The 18,673-nt window shown below is 41.6% G+C and overlaps 1 protein-coding gene across 1 annotated transcript in view; it reads right to left on the reverse strand.

Moving 5' to 3' along the window:
- Positions 1–18,673, reverse strand: part of TTYH1 (tweety family member 1) — a 55,953-nt gene that overhangs the window by 14,049 nt on the left and 23,231 nt on the right. Inside the window, exons 3-5 of the mRNA XM_088142701.1 lie at positions 6,776–6,887; positions 3,697–3,917; positions 3,023–3,118 (exon numbers count right to left, since the gene is read on the reverse strand). Of these exons, the coding sequence (XP_087998827.1) occupies positions 3,023–3,118; positions 3,697–3,917; positions 6,776–6,887 (429 nt within the window). The remainder of the gene's footprint in view (positions 1–3,022; positions 3,119–3,696; positions 3,918–6,775; positions 6,888–18,673) is intronic.

Below are 18,673 nucleotides of genomic sequence, written 5' to 3' on the forward strand. Positions count from 1 at the left end.
CCTCAAAGGCTGCCTAAACTGTAGCTGTTTCAGCGTAAAGTAGTCTTTTCCGGTTTTTCCCAGTACAAGTCTTGCTATGTGAACCATCTAAGGTGCCCCATTCATGAACTTGATGATGATGTAGTCAGGGGCTGCACCTGTTAAGCTCCTGTTGGTTGAATAGGGCTGCTGAAGCCCATTCTGGCTTGGGCTACAGAAGATATTGGATACCTGGTTTACACAGACGCATCTGACTCATACTTTCCAAAGCACCACTCAGGCATTACATGGGCTCACTTTGTATGTTGGGATAGTGGCCTTCTAGAAGTCCAATAAACATGTTATTAAAATGTGTTGAATAGTCTTTCAAAAGACCTGGAAGCTTTCTCGATGTACTCTGCAAGCTCCTTCCTACATCTTCCCCCTCCTCCCAGGCTATTTTGGGATGTGGCCTGCTGGTCACTAAAAGACCCATAGACCCATGCTCAGAAATAGCCCAATGATAGGTTACTGGCATGAAGCACCTCCACGTCAGTAACTTGTCACTTGGGCAACTTCAAAGATGATTAAGTTCTCCATCCCAGGCACCTACCCACCCCCACACATGCCTCCCCATTGCACTTTTGAGAGTGTGATTGGTGGTGGTTTTTCCCACTGGTTGATTAACAGGAAGGGATGGAAATGAAGTTAAAGGTGTCCTCAAATAGCTTTTCTTAAATTGCCCTGGAGTAAGGCTTTAAGGATAAGACCGCTTGCAGGTCTTGTTATGGTGCAGATCAGCGCCTGTTAGTCAGAGGAAAGAAAATTATGCTGGTGTACTTTTCAGCCAACTTGACCAACACACATGAACACAGCCAGGAGGAAAAGCCTCCCAGCACCCAGTTACTGGAAGTTCATGCTGCAGTCAAGATTCAGACTGAATTTAAAAACAGCTTTTGAACTGAAAGGCAGTTATTCTGCATCCAAGGAGAGCTTTTGTACAATCTGCTGTGAATTTGATAATATGATTTCTGTCACTGAGCTGATCAAGAAGGTTTTCCGCCAAGAGATGCCTGACTAAGACTAGACAAAGGAATGTTAACAATCCCAATGAATGTAGATGATGCTCTGCATAGCAATGAGCTTGCAGGAGTGGGTTTGAGTACCGAAGAGACCACTTACATTCAGAGCCCTATCAGTATTGCCAAACGTGTATTCCTGGCCTTTTCCCACTTGAATCTACTCATGAGACAAATATGCCTCAGCAACCAATCCATACCTGAGGCAGCCTTAAGTCATCCCGCTCTTGTCTTAAAGGGGCATTATTGTCTGAGGCACTTTTAATCTGACGTGCTTCACCAACCATTCCATTAATGGCGTGGGCAAGTGACTGCTAGGAGATGGGATCAACCTGGCATTGATCAAGCAATTCAGGCTGGTGCAGGCATGCCCCTTTCCCTCTGGTTCCTAGACACTGCCTGCTAGGGCAATTCTGGTTCTGCAGCAGGAGCATCCAGGTCTTTCCAAATGGGCTCTCCTTTATCTGCCAGGACTCTGATTCCCAGTTCAGAGACCTAGCAAGTAAAGAGGGATTTCTCATCAGCTGGTGGGAGCCAGCTGTTTTTGTTTTTTTTTAGTTTGTTGTTTTTAAGCATCTCACAGTTCGGGAGCAGCTAGCGGCACCGTTCGGGTGTTAAATAAGGTTGAAAGCTGTCTGGCTGCTTGAAAACAAGCTCAGCTAACAGCTGTCGAGGGGATGGGGTGGCACACAGTGAAGTTCTCCTGCTTCACCACGTGGCCTCCCCGTTCTGCTCATCAACCAGGCTTGTTTTGAATGCACTCGTCAGAACATACAAAACTGGGAGGGAGTTTTCACCGATGGCTAAACCCACCATTCTAGTCCTCTGTCAAAACTCGCCTCCTTTCTGAGCCCCACCCCATGTTAATGAAGGTGATCGGAAGAGGTTTTGTCACTGGCTGATGATGTTGTGGAGTGGAAGGAAAACAAAGTCAGGAATCCATGAATCCTATTGCACAGTGGCTATAGAAAGATTGGCTGTGAGGGCAGCAAGTTTTATACTGTATCGGTTTCTGCTGACTCATAAACAAAACTTTAACTCAGCAATGGAGAATGGCCCTCTAGCTAAATCCATTTCCTCACAGGTGATTTATAACATCATCCTACCGTCATTGTGCTGAGATAACGGTAATGAGGGCAGGCTTTATAACAGGCTGGGTTATATACTACAAGATGCTGCAAATCACTAGGAAAGAATGGCTGTAGTTTTAAAAAAATGGCCTTGATACAGAATGCAATGAGGAAAAAAAAAATGAAGGAAGGGAGAACAGGAGTCAATGTCTTTGATATTTGTAGGATATCAGATTGAAGAAGCCAGCTATAAACCAAAGGTGGAAACTGCATACTTCTGGACCAAGTCTTTTGGTCTCAGTAGCACAGCATACTAACCCTTGATTAAGTAAACTGAATTAACTTAATAACACTGAACCCTAAGCTGCTCAGGAAGGGTTTGCATAATACACTGAGTAACACATGTGGTGCAAACCCAGTGAATATGAGGTACCTTAGAGTGGGAGGTAGCAAATCTGAAGAGTCACTGGGAGTTGGGTGGCATGTAAATTTAACAAATTAATATTATTAAATCTGCCATCTTGTGGGAGGATCCCTCTGCCTCCATTTATGCCCTATGGTACAGCTGTGAATAAACTGAATATTGCAAAGTTATCTCTCCCCCATTTATAGAACATTAAATTTATCAGTGTGACTCCCTGGAACTGACTATTCATCACCTCTGGATACCTTTAGAATACATCATTACCTGTGGTTACATCTGATATTAAGCATCTCCTCAAACTACCAAAAATCCTAAGGTATTGGCTATCTTTAAGAGAATATGATTGATTCTTTTGGAGCAATAATTGGGATGGACGATAGTAGAAGACCAGTCTAAATCTCTCTTGAACTAGGACAGCTCTTGTAAGTTTGCTCCTGTTTTGCATCCCTCGATTTCTGTGCCCAGATATGCCCACCAGGTGGTGCACTCACACGATTACCAGCCACTTGATCTGCTTTGCCAGTCCCAGCAAGGTGAAGAGACAGATGATAAGGTCCAATAGCAGCAGTAAGATGTAGGCCAACCACCTGAGGGAGTCAGAGAGCAACAGAGTAAGGAAAAAATGAAGCCCAGATCTTTCACCTATTTTAGCCCATGGTGGCACCTTTCATGCCAAAACAGTTTCAACCAGCATGTCATATGCCTCTATCCTTTCTTCTTCTAGTCATCTCTACTTGGGTTAATTCCACCCAACTATGCATTCTTGAGTTATACTTTCCTCCCTACTGTTCCATTTCCCTAGGTCCAAGATCAAGGTATTTTACTACCTGCAGCAAAAAACAAGATGGGATCCCTCCTGTTCCATGTACCAAATCCGATTGGACTAATGTTGAATTTTTCTACAGTCATGGAGATGAGGCAGCACTTCCACTGAACCTGAAGGAATCAGGCTACTTTATGGACACAAAGTTATGCACCATACAGCCCTGATTTCTAATACCCAGTCCCTGCTTCCATCAACTACTCACTGAAGCAGCTGCCTGGCTCTGCCAGATGGTAGGGCCAGCCCTAGTTTCTGCAGCAATCCTGTCCTTCGGTTGGTTCCTATGCTATTGTCAGGCTTATATTCATTAAATCATAGCCTCTCCACACCCTCAAATCTTACCTGTAGTCTTCCAAATAGCCAACTTGTTCTGCTAGGATGCTGGCCCTTCCATGGGCCTCTTTCCAGAAGGGGACACCATCCAAGGTCTGTGCCACTGCCTCAGCCTGGCGGCGCGTGTTCCGGACCACAGCCACCAGTTCAGTCCTCTGGGACAGTGTCTCCTCAAGCTGTGTCAGTTCCCCCCGTACTGTGGCTGAAAGGAGCGCCACGGTTTCAGAGACCTGCATGGGTGCAAGAAGGGGATCACGATGAGGCACACCAGGAGGAGGGGAGACATGTGTATTATATGGTGTTGTGAAACATTCATGGCCTTGGCAGCAATCTGTAGTCCAGATGCTCGTGGCAATCATGTGCCAAATGTTCCTGCTTCACCAGATAGCTCACTGCATTCTCAAGAATATTGTGTTTTTCCCCAGCCATCCAATGACTTAAAAGCAGGGTAGCCCCTGTAGAGTGACTCTTGTTTTTCTGATATTGCCATACCCATCACTGTACACAATCCAAATTCTATCATCTGGATCATGCAGGTGAAGCATATTTGCTGAAACATACTCATTTGGATTAAATACCCTTACTATTTCTTCCAGGCAGAGTGAGGGGGAATTTAGATGTTCACTAGTGGTCATTAGCCATCATACCTAGAAATTCCTGTTTATTATCAGAGCAAAAATCTTTTTTTAAAACAAGTTTCATAGAATTTCTTTTTAGACTCTAAAAGAGCTATGTAAGAGACCTATCTCCCAGAACGATATCCTGCTAAACTCCTATTTGACTTTTCAGCAATTATTGCTCAGATGTTTTCAACATCCTTTCTATAGTAGTCATACAGTCTAAACCAACTTGCTTACAACCTGAGGCCTTCCAGTTGTGTTGGTCTTCAATTCCCATGATTCCCATAATTTTACATGGATAGATTCCAACATGTGTGGAGGGTACCAGGTTGAGGAAGCTAACAGTGTGGACTAGCTAAAAATATTTGAATTCCATTGTATAAAATTATAATTGTTTTGTCTGTTCAGTACCATTTTTTTCCAATATTCACACTAGCTAAAGAACAATGAAACTGTGTTCACAGTGTAGTTATCAAATAGTGTCTGGGGTCCCTCAGATAAAATATTGATAGCCAACTGTGGTCCTTCAAGATGAAGTAGGTGAGTATGAATTGCACAGATTTTTTGACTATGATAGCCAAGCATTGTCTCAGCTGTGGCAGCACTTGGGTGACCTTAACTCCCTGGGCTCAAAAGCTAAGCAAGGTCAGTCTTGATTAGTAGCTGGGATGGGAAATCGGGAGGGAATTCAGGGCAGTAGGCCAGACTATGGAGTTAAAAAATTAGTACTGGAAGAAGGCAATGGCCAATTACTTCTGTGCAGTTGCCAGAAAAGCTACACAGACATAGCCACATGGTCACCAGGAGTCAACTCAAAAGTATTTTTATCTTATCACAGGAGGTGGCAACACCTAACTGACCTAGTTTGGATTTGGAAACTAAGCAGGGTTGGCTTTGGTTAGTACTTAGATGGAAGATGACTCAGGCAATCCTGGGACTGTAGGCTACACAGGGAAGTGAAACACATCTCAGAAGAAGGCAGTAGCAGATCACTTCCATAGTGTTGCCAAGAAAACTGTATGATGTCCATGATCACCAGGAGTCAAACTGGACTCAAAGGAGTCTTTATTTACCCAAACTTTGCAGTTTCCATCCAAGGAATATCCTGAATCTTTCCACCTTCAAAGATAAAGCAGATAGAACATGCATGATACAGTAGTGTCATTTTGTCTTGCTACCCTGGCACTAGATACCCTTCTCTATCTTGCCTTGGACTCTTTCCCTTCTGACTTACTTGAGGATTGTTTCATTTTGCGGGGTAGAGTAGAGACATAAGATTGTATTGCTGCATTCTCTATGCTGTTCAGTACAGTATTTCATTCTATCAGCTGCTCTTGCTTTATGAATGTTTTTTATCAGAGTTGATTGTTGTATGTTTTTGTTCTTAAGTATGGGGGGGGAGCAGAAAGGTTATAAATATTTTAAAATAAGCAACCAAAAAAAAAAATGAAAATAGATTTCCAACAGAAGATCAGTACTCACCTTCCCTGCAGTATATGGCTACAAGAGAGAATGTTCCATACTTATCACACTCTGTGTTCATTCAGGGAACCATGAAATCCAACTGGTTTAGTAACCTTTGGTGGGAAGTGACTGTGCCACACAATATGCCCCTGAATCCTTTGCAATGTGCTAAGTGGAGTTTGCTCAGCAGATGAGTGGATATGGAAAAGAGATTTGCTTTAGCTGGAATGTGTGAAGCCCAAACGAAATACGAGCTTAAATTACTTGTCTGTCTAGGGACCTGTGCATAGCTGATGATTCACAGGTTAGGCAACTTCTTTTGGACTCTACTTATGACCCCATGCTAGCCCTATGGTACAGACACGTTAGTCCTCTGGGGACATCTGCAAGAGCTCATGTATCAGTAGGACATGCCTTCAGTAGGACTAACTGGTAGGACATGTCTTCTGTCTTGCCCATAGAAGAGGACAATGCCGTCCACCGCATGCCATACTGCTTTTGTTCTATTCATCTGCACACCAATACTTGTAAACGAATAATAACCTTTTAGTAGCCATAAGGCATCACATTAGCTGTCCTTGCAACATATGCCAAGAGTCTATCAGATTCACACTGACCGTGCATCCCTAACAGAAAAAGACACCGGTCAGGAGTCACTAATCTTGTCCAGGGTTGTTGACAACGAATTTCAACCTCTGATTCATTTGTGGGATGTAGATGTAAATGGTGATGAAGATTCTCAGTCATCCAGGTGGAATTATCTGGAGGTTGAGTCATGGCAACTGGACTTCTTTTCTTTGGGTTTGATACGTTTCACTACTCGTCCAAGCAGCTTCTTGGCAAGCAGTGGAACGTATCAGACCAAAAGAAAAGAAGTCCAGTTGTCATGACTCAACCTCCAGATAGATGTAAATGTGTTCCTAGGTTTTATCAGAGGACAAGGGGTTACATGGAAATCCAGAGGTGTCTCCTTTATCCCCCCCCCCCCCCATTTGTTCACTTACCAGACTGTCAATGGAGCTAAGCGTGTGGTTGGCATTGAGCAACGAGTATGTGACCTGGTATACCCCATCATTGGTCTCACTGTTTCCATAGAAACCGATGCCGATCCCAGCACTGTGATGGGTTGGGGTAGGCGGAGAAAAAGAATGAGAAGCATATGAACATAAGGAATTAGAAACCTTCTAGCCTTGTTCCTTAACTATGGGTATGTGCTTTTCTAAAAATGTTCACAACCCTGTTTTTTCTGGCATAACTGTCTCTTTATGCCAGTAGGATATAAGACCTGGATAAGGTAGGCAATGTATGTACTATACTGCTTCAAGCTGTACAATGGGACACATCTGATTTAACATTCCTCCCTTCAAAAATATCTTCCCTATGCAATAAACTACATGGTGAGTGCCACTTTGGGGTAGGATGAGGTAACTGCCTGAGGGAAGATGTTAAGAAGCAGCACGAAGGTGATAAAGTAGTGTTTTTTAAACTTGGCAACTTTAAGATGTGTGGACTTCAACTCCCGGAATTACCCAGCCAGCAGGCTGGCTGGGGAATTCTGGGAGTTGAAGTCCACACATCTTAAAGTTGCCAAGTTTGAAAAACACTGTGATACAGGGAAATGCTCTATCAGGTACTTTTATTGAGGAAAGATTCTATTACAAATCCAGTTGCATATTAAATAACAAGAGGTGTCATCTTATTCTGCCCCTCTGATAGCAAAATGTTTGGGGCTAGTCCTTGGAGACTTGGTAGTAGCCTAGCTTTCCCACTGACATGGTAGTTTTCTACCTGATGGGGTTTATTTGTTCAATTCCCCCCTCCTCCTATGTCTTTAAATTGCATAAGTTGATTAAGTGCAAGTCCTCCTAGAAGTATGAATGCTTGGCAATTCTGTTTGGCCTGTAACATTTGAAAGCAAGCTGACCTGATTCATAGGTCTTCATCAAATATGCAGACTGGATATAATTATCCTTTCTATTCCACATTTCTCAAATCTTGCAGTGCTACACTTGCCTCTCCCAAACATTTTGTCACAAAAGTACATACACAAGCCTACTGTATTATAAAACGTGCATAAATGTGTATGTTCTATAAAAATGTGTATGTGTGTGTATATGCGTGTATGCACAGATACAAGGTCAAATGTGCCCCTACATAATCTGATGGTGTTTCACAAAATGGTGAGAACAGCCTTCTTCAGAAGAGTGACTGGATTTAGTAATAGTTTTTATGAATTATATTTATTCGTTGTTAATTGGTTTGGTTGTATGAGTATTTTATAGATGTTTTATTGTGTTCATTGTAAACCACCTAGAATTAAGGTAACATTTCTTAGACTCTGTTGATAGAATGGCAATCTCACATCATCAGGTGGTGAAAGACCTCTGGATTAGCTAAACCCAGATTTAAATATTGTGTCTTGGAGAGCCAGGTCTTGGTCTGCTGGTCAACATAACAAATATCCTTCTCCTAGATTCCACATGGAAACTTCAGCTCCTTTCCTTCTTAAGGATACCCCAGTCTCAGCTTGTTTCTTCTTCCTATCTTATGGGTTACCAAACCATTAAAAAATAAGTGCCTGTGACCATGCTATGGATTTCTCACATGAAATATGCCGCTTGCAATAACAGTTTCTCCAGGAGCTGACAGGGCAGCCCTTTGACAGCGTAAATCACTTTCTGATCCCTCTCCAGGAGCTTGTTTGGCTTCTGAGAGGAAATGCAGCATAATTCTTTCATCTCAGATGGTGAAGAAGGAAAGGACTCTTGTATTTTCTGCTCAACCACATGCTAATTCTATATTTATTGTTCTGGAAGTTTTTTTTTTAATTTACATATTTGCAAACAGCACCTGTTTCTTTCCACTCAGTCATTAATGAGGAGAAAAGTGGTTAGACTTCCTTAGCAGACCCTCTCTTAGCTTCAGTCATACCTCTATTCTGCATCTTGCTCAGCCCTCTACCCAGGAATATTCCTGGCTGAGTTAGAGAATCGTTGCAATAAAACTGGACTATAAATAAAGATACCTCTAGTATGTTTTTTGGTAATCAACAATGTGGAAGTTTATGGTCATGCTTTCTCCTTTCTCTCTGCAAGGTGAAACTAGAGTTTCTTTCTTTGGAAAGTGAAGCATTGAGGGGGCCTTGCAATATCCATGAAGACCACTGTTCCAGACCCCAAACAGATCTGTAATACTGCAGCAAAAATTAATTATTTCTTTTCAGGGGGCAGGGGCAGAGGGGGGACAGAATGGTTGCCTTCAGTTTTCTTCTTTCCCAGTTTTAACAGCTTGCCCAAGTGTGAAAACCACCCAGGACAATACAAATTCATCTACATTACAAGCATCTCTCTTCCCCTAAACTCTGCCTACCTCTTACATCTTACAATGGGAGAGAGATGCTTGAGGAATTTGATCACTGACACAAGCTGATCTTAAACGCACACACTCCAAGGCAAATATGCAGTAATTCCCCAGTCTCTGAATTTTGCCATCAATTCTCTGTTCAAAGAAATACCAACATTACTTTAAATATATATTTTATGATATGCCGTGTTTAGAAATAGGTAACTTCAGAGAAAATGCATTTAACAGACATATTTAAATGTGCCTTTAAATGTGATTTTCATGGAAGCTTTTTATAGAGTTGTAGAGTAATACAGAAAGGGGAATAATGAACATGCATGAAAACATGAAACATCCATGATCATCTGGAAATTCATCCATCCCTTTTTTGAAGTTTCCCTCTTCTTGTTTTGCAGTAATTTCACACTAAATCCAATAAAGCTTTGGCTCTACTAATATTGCACCTAAGTGTTATGCCTTTAAACAGCTTCCACCTGGGAATAATAGCCTAGTTAAGATGTCCTGATTCTTTGTGAATAGCATCAAAGGAGTGGAGTATAGAGTATGCCCTTGAAAATAGCCTCTTGCTGATCATAATAGGTTCCCACACTCCTGTTCAGTGATTATGCACTCAATTATTTTGTCTGCTGAATCTCCACGCCCTTTGCTGGTCCCACCACTGATGTCTGTGATTAGGATGGGCAAAGGATGGCGGATGCTTCTGGTGGACTTACGTGGATGGGGTTTAGATGCACATTGGAAGCAACCATCCATACTGTTTCCAAACTACAGCATCACCATGCCCTGAAAAAACTGGAGAAGAACAAGGAGGGTTCCTCCTCTTGGAACTGCGGAAGGAGTAGGGATGACTTCCAAAGAGGAATCCCATCAGATGAAATAGTGCAGATGGGGAGAGAGGACAGGAAAGGAGAGTAGGGAAGACCACAAATATGCATGGAGTGATCAGGAGCTGCCCCCACAACTACAGTCAGGCAAAACTAAGCTCCTTATGCAGCTGGCAGGGATTGGGAAGGGATTTGGAGAGAGAGCAAGAGAGTGAGAGAGAGAGAGAGAGAGAGAAAGCAAACCAGTGTGAGAGGAACAATGTACAGGAAAGACTCAGCACCTTCTCATCCATCCCTTTCTACCATTTTGGATTGGTCCTGACAACCTGCGTTTGCTCACCCACCCCCAGCTTGTTTCTTAACTGTAATTAGGAAGCATGCAGTTGGGTAATTATAGCCTTCCTCGTAATGACACAAACATGCAGGAAACAGCTGCAACTGAAAGTATAGCGATTAACTCAAGAGGGACCAAAATACCAACCATCATTTCTTCAGCCCATCTTGGCTGCTCCCCTCCATCTCTGCATCCCTCCACCTAAGGCCGACCCTTTCAGGTTCAGTTCATATATAGTGGGGCATTCTCGCGATTTCTATAGTGTGTGGGTATTTTACATGGGTTTTCCTGCTTCTGGAGAAGTTCCATTATAAATGCTCTCTTTCCAGCCATTTACCAATGAAAGTACTTATCCATTAGTACAATGTGGACTTAGTTGCAAGCTAGGGCTTCCTTATAAGCAAAAAGAAAGGCAACCTATAATCAAATCCAGAAATGTCACTTCTTGACTCCTCCAGCTTTGGCCAAAGGATGATTTCCTGTGACTTAGAAAGAGCAGCCAAGAGAACTATCAGAATATTAAAGAAAGGGAAGAGATTGCCCCCCCAGTTCTCTCCCCATTAAGCTAATATTGAGTTACAGTTGGTGTGGGAAAACAACTCTTTTCTTTCTCGATTTAGGAAAGATTGCACTGACAAATGTTGAATAACTTCCCAACCAGCCATCCGTTCCTAATCAGCTCCGAAGATGGCAATTTGGGGCATTTGGAGCAGGACCAAGATTAGCAACTGGTGACTGAGCCACTCATTCCATTATTCCAAAGGCACCTGAGGAAACTTGTCTGAAAAATGACTTCGTCATTTAGCCTACTCACGGGAGTACCCTGGGAGCTTGTGTCCTTTTCACAGATCCACCTGCTCAGCCTTCACCCATCAACCACTTCATTCACCACATATCAATCCAGCTATTCTCCCTTTCTCTCTCTCTCGTTCCTTCCATTCACTTATTTACCCTGCTCCCTCCCAGGTCTTTGCCCCCCATTCCTGTCTCTGAATCTTTCAGTCACACCAGGCCCTCTTTTTCTCTTTCTCCCTAAATCTTGTTTCTATGACAACCACCTCCCTCATCCTCCTCCTTTCACAGCCAGGCAGGGCGGGAGAGAAGCAGTGTCATTCTCATGATAATCAAGCTTTTTTCTTTAGACTGGAGGCAGTTCCCAGACTCAGAGGTGGGGGGATAAAAAGCTTTGGGAGTGGGGGGGTGGGGGAGAAAGATCCCTGGCTTCCATCCTATGCTGTTTCTATCTTCCACTCTCTTCCCAAAGGAATCAGGAATCTTGGTTCCTATCCCACCCTCCCACCAACTCCCTAGATTTCATTCCAGCATGGCCAAATGATCAATTTGGAATTATCTCACAGAGCCTCTGGATTTGTTCAGAAATCTGATGTAAGTGGGGAAAACTGTGACCTCTGCTCCTTCTCATCTCTTGCTTTCTCACACAGCAGCAGCAAACTCCATCCCACCTCAGGAAGCTTCAAATGAATAGATGGTAGAAGATAGAAGACATCACAGGGTGTTTTCCCTCACAGAGGGCAAAAATGGGTGCAAAGATCTCTCCTCCCCCATTGCCTCTTTTGCAAAATGCACAGCCACAAAAAGCCCCCACTTTGTTCTACACCTCTAATGATCCCACCTATGGAGAGTAAGGAAGATGACCTTGATGGAGATATGCAGGGGCTGTTACCTAGGCAAAAGGGGTTAAAGCATTTTTAAGTCCAGAACAGCCAGATAACATTCAGAAGTGGCCTAGACAGATGCCTCCCTAGTTCACTGAACTATAAGGAGGAGGAGGAGGAGGCACAGCACAAGCAGACTTAAAAGCTTCTATTATAATAAGCCAATTTCAATAAAAGTAGTTTTAGCCTTCTTGTGGAGTTGATTTCTTGGTCTGGTCCATCTAGTGGGGCTGACACCACCGGAGGAGGGAAGTAGCTCTACTTGCACAAACTGGGATGGACAGATCCTAAACCATCATTATATATGAATGCAAAAGATCTTGGCTGCAGGTTCTTTATTCTTAGGGATGTGTAAGAATTTTTTCACAACTGCTACACTTCTCTCCTTCTGTCCCCCATATCCTAGATGTAGCTTGTCCCAGCATTGCCAGGAAAGAAGGAGAATTTTCCTTCATTGAACATCTTGGATGTCCTTCCAGGTTTGTCATTAAGACGGCATGGAGCAACATTTAATAGTATTCCTCTGAGATATTTCAGGGCCAGCTTCCACATGCACATTCACTGATATTTCATCTTTTGAGGCATCACAACCATGATGTAACAAGAGCAAGGGACATAAAGTAATATGAAAGCTTCTTTTGTAGCACGTGAACTGTGGTGACCAAGTATCTGAACCTAATCATGATGGACTAGCTTCACTCTTGGGTATAGTTTGGCTAGATAAGATATTTCAAAGTGCAAAACCACTGTGTGTTCAGATAATCCCGGATACTTTTTTGGATAGGATATCTTCTCCTTCATTCAACATGTGCCCTGACTTCCTTCATAAAGTCTAGAGCTATTTATTGGATCTGAATCTTTCTTCAATACACCTTTACTCTCTTTACAGCATTAAGAGATACTATGCTAGTTTTACATATGGTAGATAGGGCTGAGACAGAGAGTAACCGGCCCAAAGTCACCCAGTGAGTTTCCATGGTTGAGGATGGACTTGGGTCTGGGTCTCCCCAGACCTAGTCCATGTTTAGCTAGGGCTAGCAAAACCCATATTCAAAGTTCTACTTAGCCTTAAGCTAATCTATGACTTAATCATGGTTTGTTGACTAAATTACAACACTCTAAACCATCAACAAATGGTTTACAGCCTACATCCTATACTACACTTTAGATAGCATGGATTATCTGAGAATCTGATCAGTAGATAATTCCATTTGGAATAATGGATTGGACTAGTTCCTTTTGATCTCATACATATATGTGATCCTTTGGTTCAGCCTCAACCAGATATTCTTGTATGTGTTGGAGAATAACTTCCATGTATCTGGAAGGGATTTACTGGTTCCTTGTGCTGTTCTTTGAATTCATAGATCCATTCCGCTGAAAACATCTCTTGACTCCTAATCGTAATTCATCAAACTTCTCTACCAGTTCAGAAAACCATGGAACTCTGGTCCTTCAGTTTGAACCAGCATTGTTCAGACTAATGAACAAGTAATCGTTCATGGCTCCAGGATGATTTCTGCACTGCAGTGGGTGGCATCTGGTTGATGAACTAACTCTGAGCATCTGGCTATTTCTCCCTGGGCTAAATGAATAAAGGTCTTTATGCTAAATATATTTCCTAGCCACCTGGCTTTTTGGTACAATGCACTCCAAAGAGCAAGAGAATTGTATAGCTTGTCCATCCACACAGAGGAGACTAGAGTAAGACTTCTATGAACAGGGTTCCTAGTATACAAGTGAATATAGCTATGCTGCACCCTTAAAGGTGGAACTTCAGGGTGGAATGTGCTACATATCTTTCTAATGTTTAGCCCACCTCTCCACATAAAAACACTTGCCTGATTTTTCAGGGGTTGGTTTTTCAAAAGGGGCACAACTGATGCCTTAAAGTTTGTCAATTCACCCCCCAAATGGGCCAAATGTCTTGGCTCCACCCACTTCAGGGTCGCTCTGGAGAAGGATTTGGAAAGGCACATGAATATGTGAGTTGTCCTATTTGGTCTGGAACTAAGATGACAGCTCAATACTAGCAGGAGAAAGACAAAAAATGCCCCCACTCATCTTTCATACCTTCACGGAACATCACAACACAAGTATAAATAGGCAGAATTTGTGTTATGACATCACAACACACATTTTGTCATTCTGGCATTATCGTCACAGTTTGTACCAGACATCAGTGGATCAGTGGTAATGCAGGTCTTAGGTGCAATCTTCGGGTAGGTTTGAAAAGATCCTGCCTGAGATTTGGAGAGCTGCTGTTAATCGGTGGGAATATTACTGGGCCAAATGGACAAGGATTTGATCTGCTTTGTTTTAAGAATTAAACACAAAAACGAATGTCACAAAACATGACGTTCTCCAGAAACGGGTAGTACTAGCTCAAGAAACTTCTGCTTCGGAAAGGTACCTGCTCCTGACCCAGCTGAAATTTTAAAAATGTTCCTCCACCCTTCAGATACTTGCGTTTGCCTTTATTGCTTTCTGCACCCCAAGATGAAACGCTAAGCTGATTACTTATGGAAGGCCTGACATCTTCACTGAATTATACCAGGATGGCCAAAGGCAGAGAAACAAAAGTATTCCTGCAGTGTGAACAGATGAAGAAGAGAGAAAAATACAATAGATGTTACCTGCAGGAAAAAATCCACTTACTGAATGTTCCTCTTTTACACCACTGTTAAAGATCAGAAACAGGCTGGTAACACCTTTTCAGACCATCACATTTTGTTAAAGGATTCAGTGGCATCTGATGAATGAGCTACAGCTCACAAAATCTTAGATTAAAAAAATGTGTTCGTTTGAAAATGTGTAAGCAGACTCCTCCTGATTTTTGGCTACCATAGATTAACACTGCTCTCCCCCTACTGTGATCATTATTAAAGGTGCAGAAAACTCATCTTATTTTGCTCCAGGACAACTTACATTAACATTCTCAAGTCTTTCTATGAAGTTTTGGATAAAACAGATACACATTTGAATTATAATCTGAGATATATCTGCCCTTGAAGAGTAGCTGGAAGCTTCAACTGGTGCAGAATGCAGTGCGGGCAGTTATGTGTGCTCCTAGAAGAGCACACGTTACACCTCTGCTTCGCGAGCTGCATTGGCTGCCAGTTTGCTTCTGGGTCCAATTCAAGGTGCTGGTTTTGACCTTTCAAGTCCTTCATGGCATGAGGCCGGGTTATCTGAGGGACCGCCTCTCCCCTATCTCATCAGCCTGTCCCATTAGATCCAGCAGAGAAGGCATGCTACACGTTCCATCAGCCAGGGACTTACATTTGGTGGGTCCCAGGAGGTGGGCCTTCTCTGCCGTGGGTCCCTCCTTGTGGAACATTCTCCCCCCTGAAGTGAGGCTCCCCTTCCCTGCTGTTGTTTAGGAAGTCCCTCAAGACCTGGTTGTGTCATCAGGCCTGGGGGTCTTTGGGAACTGGAGACATTCTTAGATGGCTCCACTGTAATTGATGTTCTGCTCTCTCCGTGGGGTTTGTGTATTTTAAAATTTAAACTTTTAAAACTTTTTGATGATGTTGTATTTTAATAATCACATTTTAATCTTTCATCATGGTTGTTTTTATCTATTTGTTATTTTATTTAATTGTTGTATGCTGCTCAGAGTTGCTTTGTGTGAGATGGCAGCTATATAAATGTAATAAATAAATAAATAAATATCTCCATAGAAAATGCCAAGAATAATAATGGTTATTAATAATGTCTAATAATAATGAAGAGGATATAAACATGTTGCAATCTTTAGTATCATTCTAGCAACAGAGACTTTGAATTGTTTCATACATTGTACTAAACTGGATTTATTTTTATTAAGCTTTGATGAGAAAATAACACTTGGCTGGACCCATACATCATGCCAAACCACAAATCATGGCTTAGGAAGTGTGATGACCAGGTTCACACAGTATGTCAAACCAAGCAAACTTTCCTTGCTTAGCATGAGGTATAAATCTAGTCTCTGGCTGGATTCTTACATCAGATTACCCGACATGTGGTTTTTTTTATTTTGGTTTAGCACGTTATGTGAATTCAGCCACTGTGGTATATGCACTAAATGTCATCCTCATAACAAAATGTCTGTTGCAGGCTATTGATGTGGGAACCACTCTTAATTTTAATGGTTTATAATGTGTAATTTTAGGACAATTGAAGCCATGGTGCATAAATTATTGTAAATGATTTTTTAATTATAACCGACAAGTACCTTGACTAGCATACTTTTGGATATATAATCCATTATTTGGATTGGACATATTTCATGTCTTTCCCTTTCTTTTAATATTGTACTGGTCTAATTGACTGTAATAAAGTTAATACAAGTTAATACAATACGATGTGGGAACCACATTTTAGCACATAATGATGCACTACTATAATGACAATGGGGATTGCAGAGGGCTAAAACTCTAACATCTCCTTCTATATATGAGAAAATTGTTATAGCTTTATCAAATGGAACCAGCGGTTGTTTCAGTAAGAGGCTGGTTATAATTCAGTCACACTGCACTAGCAAAAAACAGATCATGCTACATTAAGGAGTATTTATGCTCCTGGTACTTCTTTAGTAATTAAGAACTATTAATAATGATTCAAGATATCATGCTAAGCAATTTACAATAGAAAGGACCTCCAAGGGTGTTAAAAAGGAGAATATCAATTATCTAAAGAAGTATTGAATTGTCCTAGTTGGGACTAGATATAAATATATGTGGTGTTCCCATGACATTTACCATGATTAACTGAGCCATGGTTTACTCAATTAATACTATTTCCTGTTTGCAGGATACCCTAACCATAAGCTAACCACAGGGGCTAGGTCCACACAAAATAGTAGGTTAAAACATGGCTGGTTATAGTAAGTGTATTCAATACAGTTTTATAAAGCAAATAATGAAAAGTTTCTATCACAAGAATCAAGCAATTCTTTGAGAATAGTCAGACAATATTGCAGCAAAAGTGTAGATCGGCATTAAGCATCATTCTAAAGGATCTGGTAAGCAATCAACTAAAATATGGGAATTAATAATGTTCTGGTAATAAATCAAAATATTGGCTGAGCTCATTCAATACACACACATACACACACACCCATGGTTAACCTGTCTTATGCTTTATTGAATTAACCCAATTACCAGCTCATAAAACACAATCAATCTTAAAATAAGCATTACGGCCAGGACTGTGCTGCGTTGAACAACAAATTAGCCAATTACTTTTTTGCCTACTATGTCATGCTAACATAGCCTGCAAGGTGGAAGAGAGATTATTATATTGTTCATACAGCGTATCATACTGCCAGCCACTAAGGTTTCTCAGCAGTTTAGAATAAAACATTACCTTAAAATAAAAATCTGAGATATTAAAAATGATCTAAAGCAACAGTTTAAAACAATTAAAATTAGCCAATAAAATTAAAAAGCCTGCTTAAAAATAGGTGGTTTCAGGATTTTTAATTAGGACCCCCATCTCAGCAGGAGATGCATTTCAGGGCTATGGAGAAGGCTGGACTCTATGTTGTCATAAAATAAGGACCAGGCAACCACAGGCAAATCTCAGATTCTCTCAAGTCTTACGGTGTTTGGACCCAAGTTCTGTAAGTCTTTGAAGATAATAAAGTAGCATTTTCTGTTTCACCCAGAACAGACTGGCAGCTAGTGAAGTGCTTTGAGCACTGATGTAACATAGTCCTTTTGAGCTCTTCCAGGACCAGCTTGGCCGTTGGGTTCTAATGGCAGACGAATCACACCAAGAAGATACCAGTGAAGGACTAATCTCTCCTTGGTGCTTTAATAATATATAAGAGCAAGGGTCATTTTGGATGCAAATCTAATTTGGTTCATCATGTTATGTGTGTTTGAATATTGTACGCTGGGGCATATTCACACAACCCTTAGTTAATTTACCTTACAGTTTGGCATCAGATGAACACATACTCTGAGGATTGCTCTGATTACAACTGGTGGAGGTGTTTTGGTTGGTAACCCAGCTGTCTTTGCTGCTGTCCCTTCCTACTGCTTTAAAAAAAATCCATACTGCCCCAAGCCATCTATTTTTTTTCTTTTCCTTTTTTCATCTCTAGTGGCATCTGCATAAATAAGTGAGAGGAAGGAAGGAAAAGGGCACAGTAAGAGAAGTTTCATTTTAGATGTTGCTTTATTTCCATGTCTTGGGATCCAGAAGGTGGAACATGAACTTCAAAGTGGCCATCCTTGACCAAAAGAGGGAGTCCAGGATAACCAGTAGGTTACATCACACTGTTTTGGGGTACAATGTGATTAGGATATTTCACGTTTACCACATTTACTTATTTATTTATTTTATTAAATCAATTTATATAGCCGCCCATCTCACCCCAGGTGACTCTGGGTGACGTACAACAAAGCTAAAAACAGTAAAATATATTAGAAATATATAAAACAAAATAAAACAGAGAATAAAAAGAAGTTAAAAATAAGGGAGCTACCTCATTGATTCCCCTCTCCCCTGGAGTCCCCAGGCCTGCTGGCATAACCAATTTTGCTCTAGTCTTTGAGTTTAAACAATGTGCTGGCTGGGTTGTCCTACTACACTCATGACATTTTAACAAAATGCAGCAGTTGTGTTCATGTAGCATGCTATGTCCCAAACAAACCATGTAATATAGCATAATGTGATGACCTGGTTCACACAACGTGTTTGGAGATGCCCCCC

Source organism: Python bivittatus, unplaced genomic scaffold, assembly GCF_059951505.1.
Source record: "Python bivittatus isolate LINGU-HERP-01145 unplaced genomic scaffold, Pbiv_v1 ctg000440_np1212, whole genome shotgun sequence".
NCBI classification, from domain to species: domain Eukaryota; kingdom Metazoa; phylum Chordata; class Lepidosauria; order Squamata; family Pythonidae; genus Python; species Python bivittatus.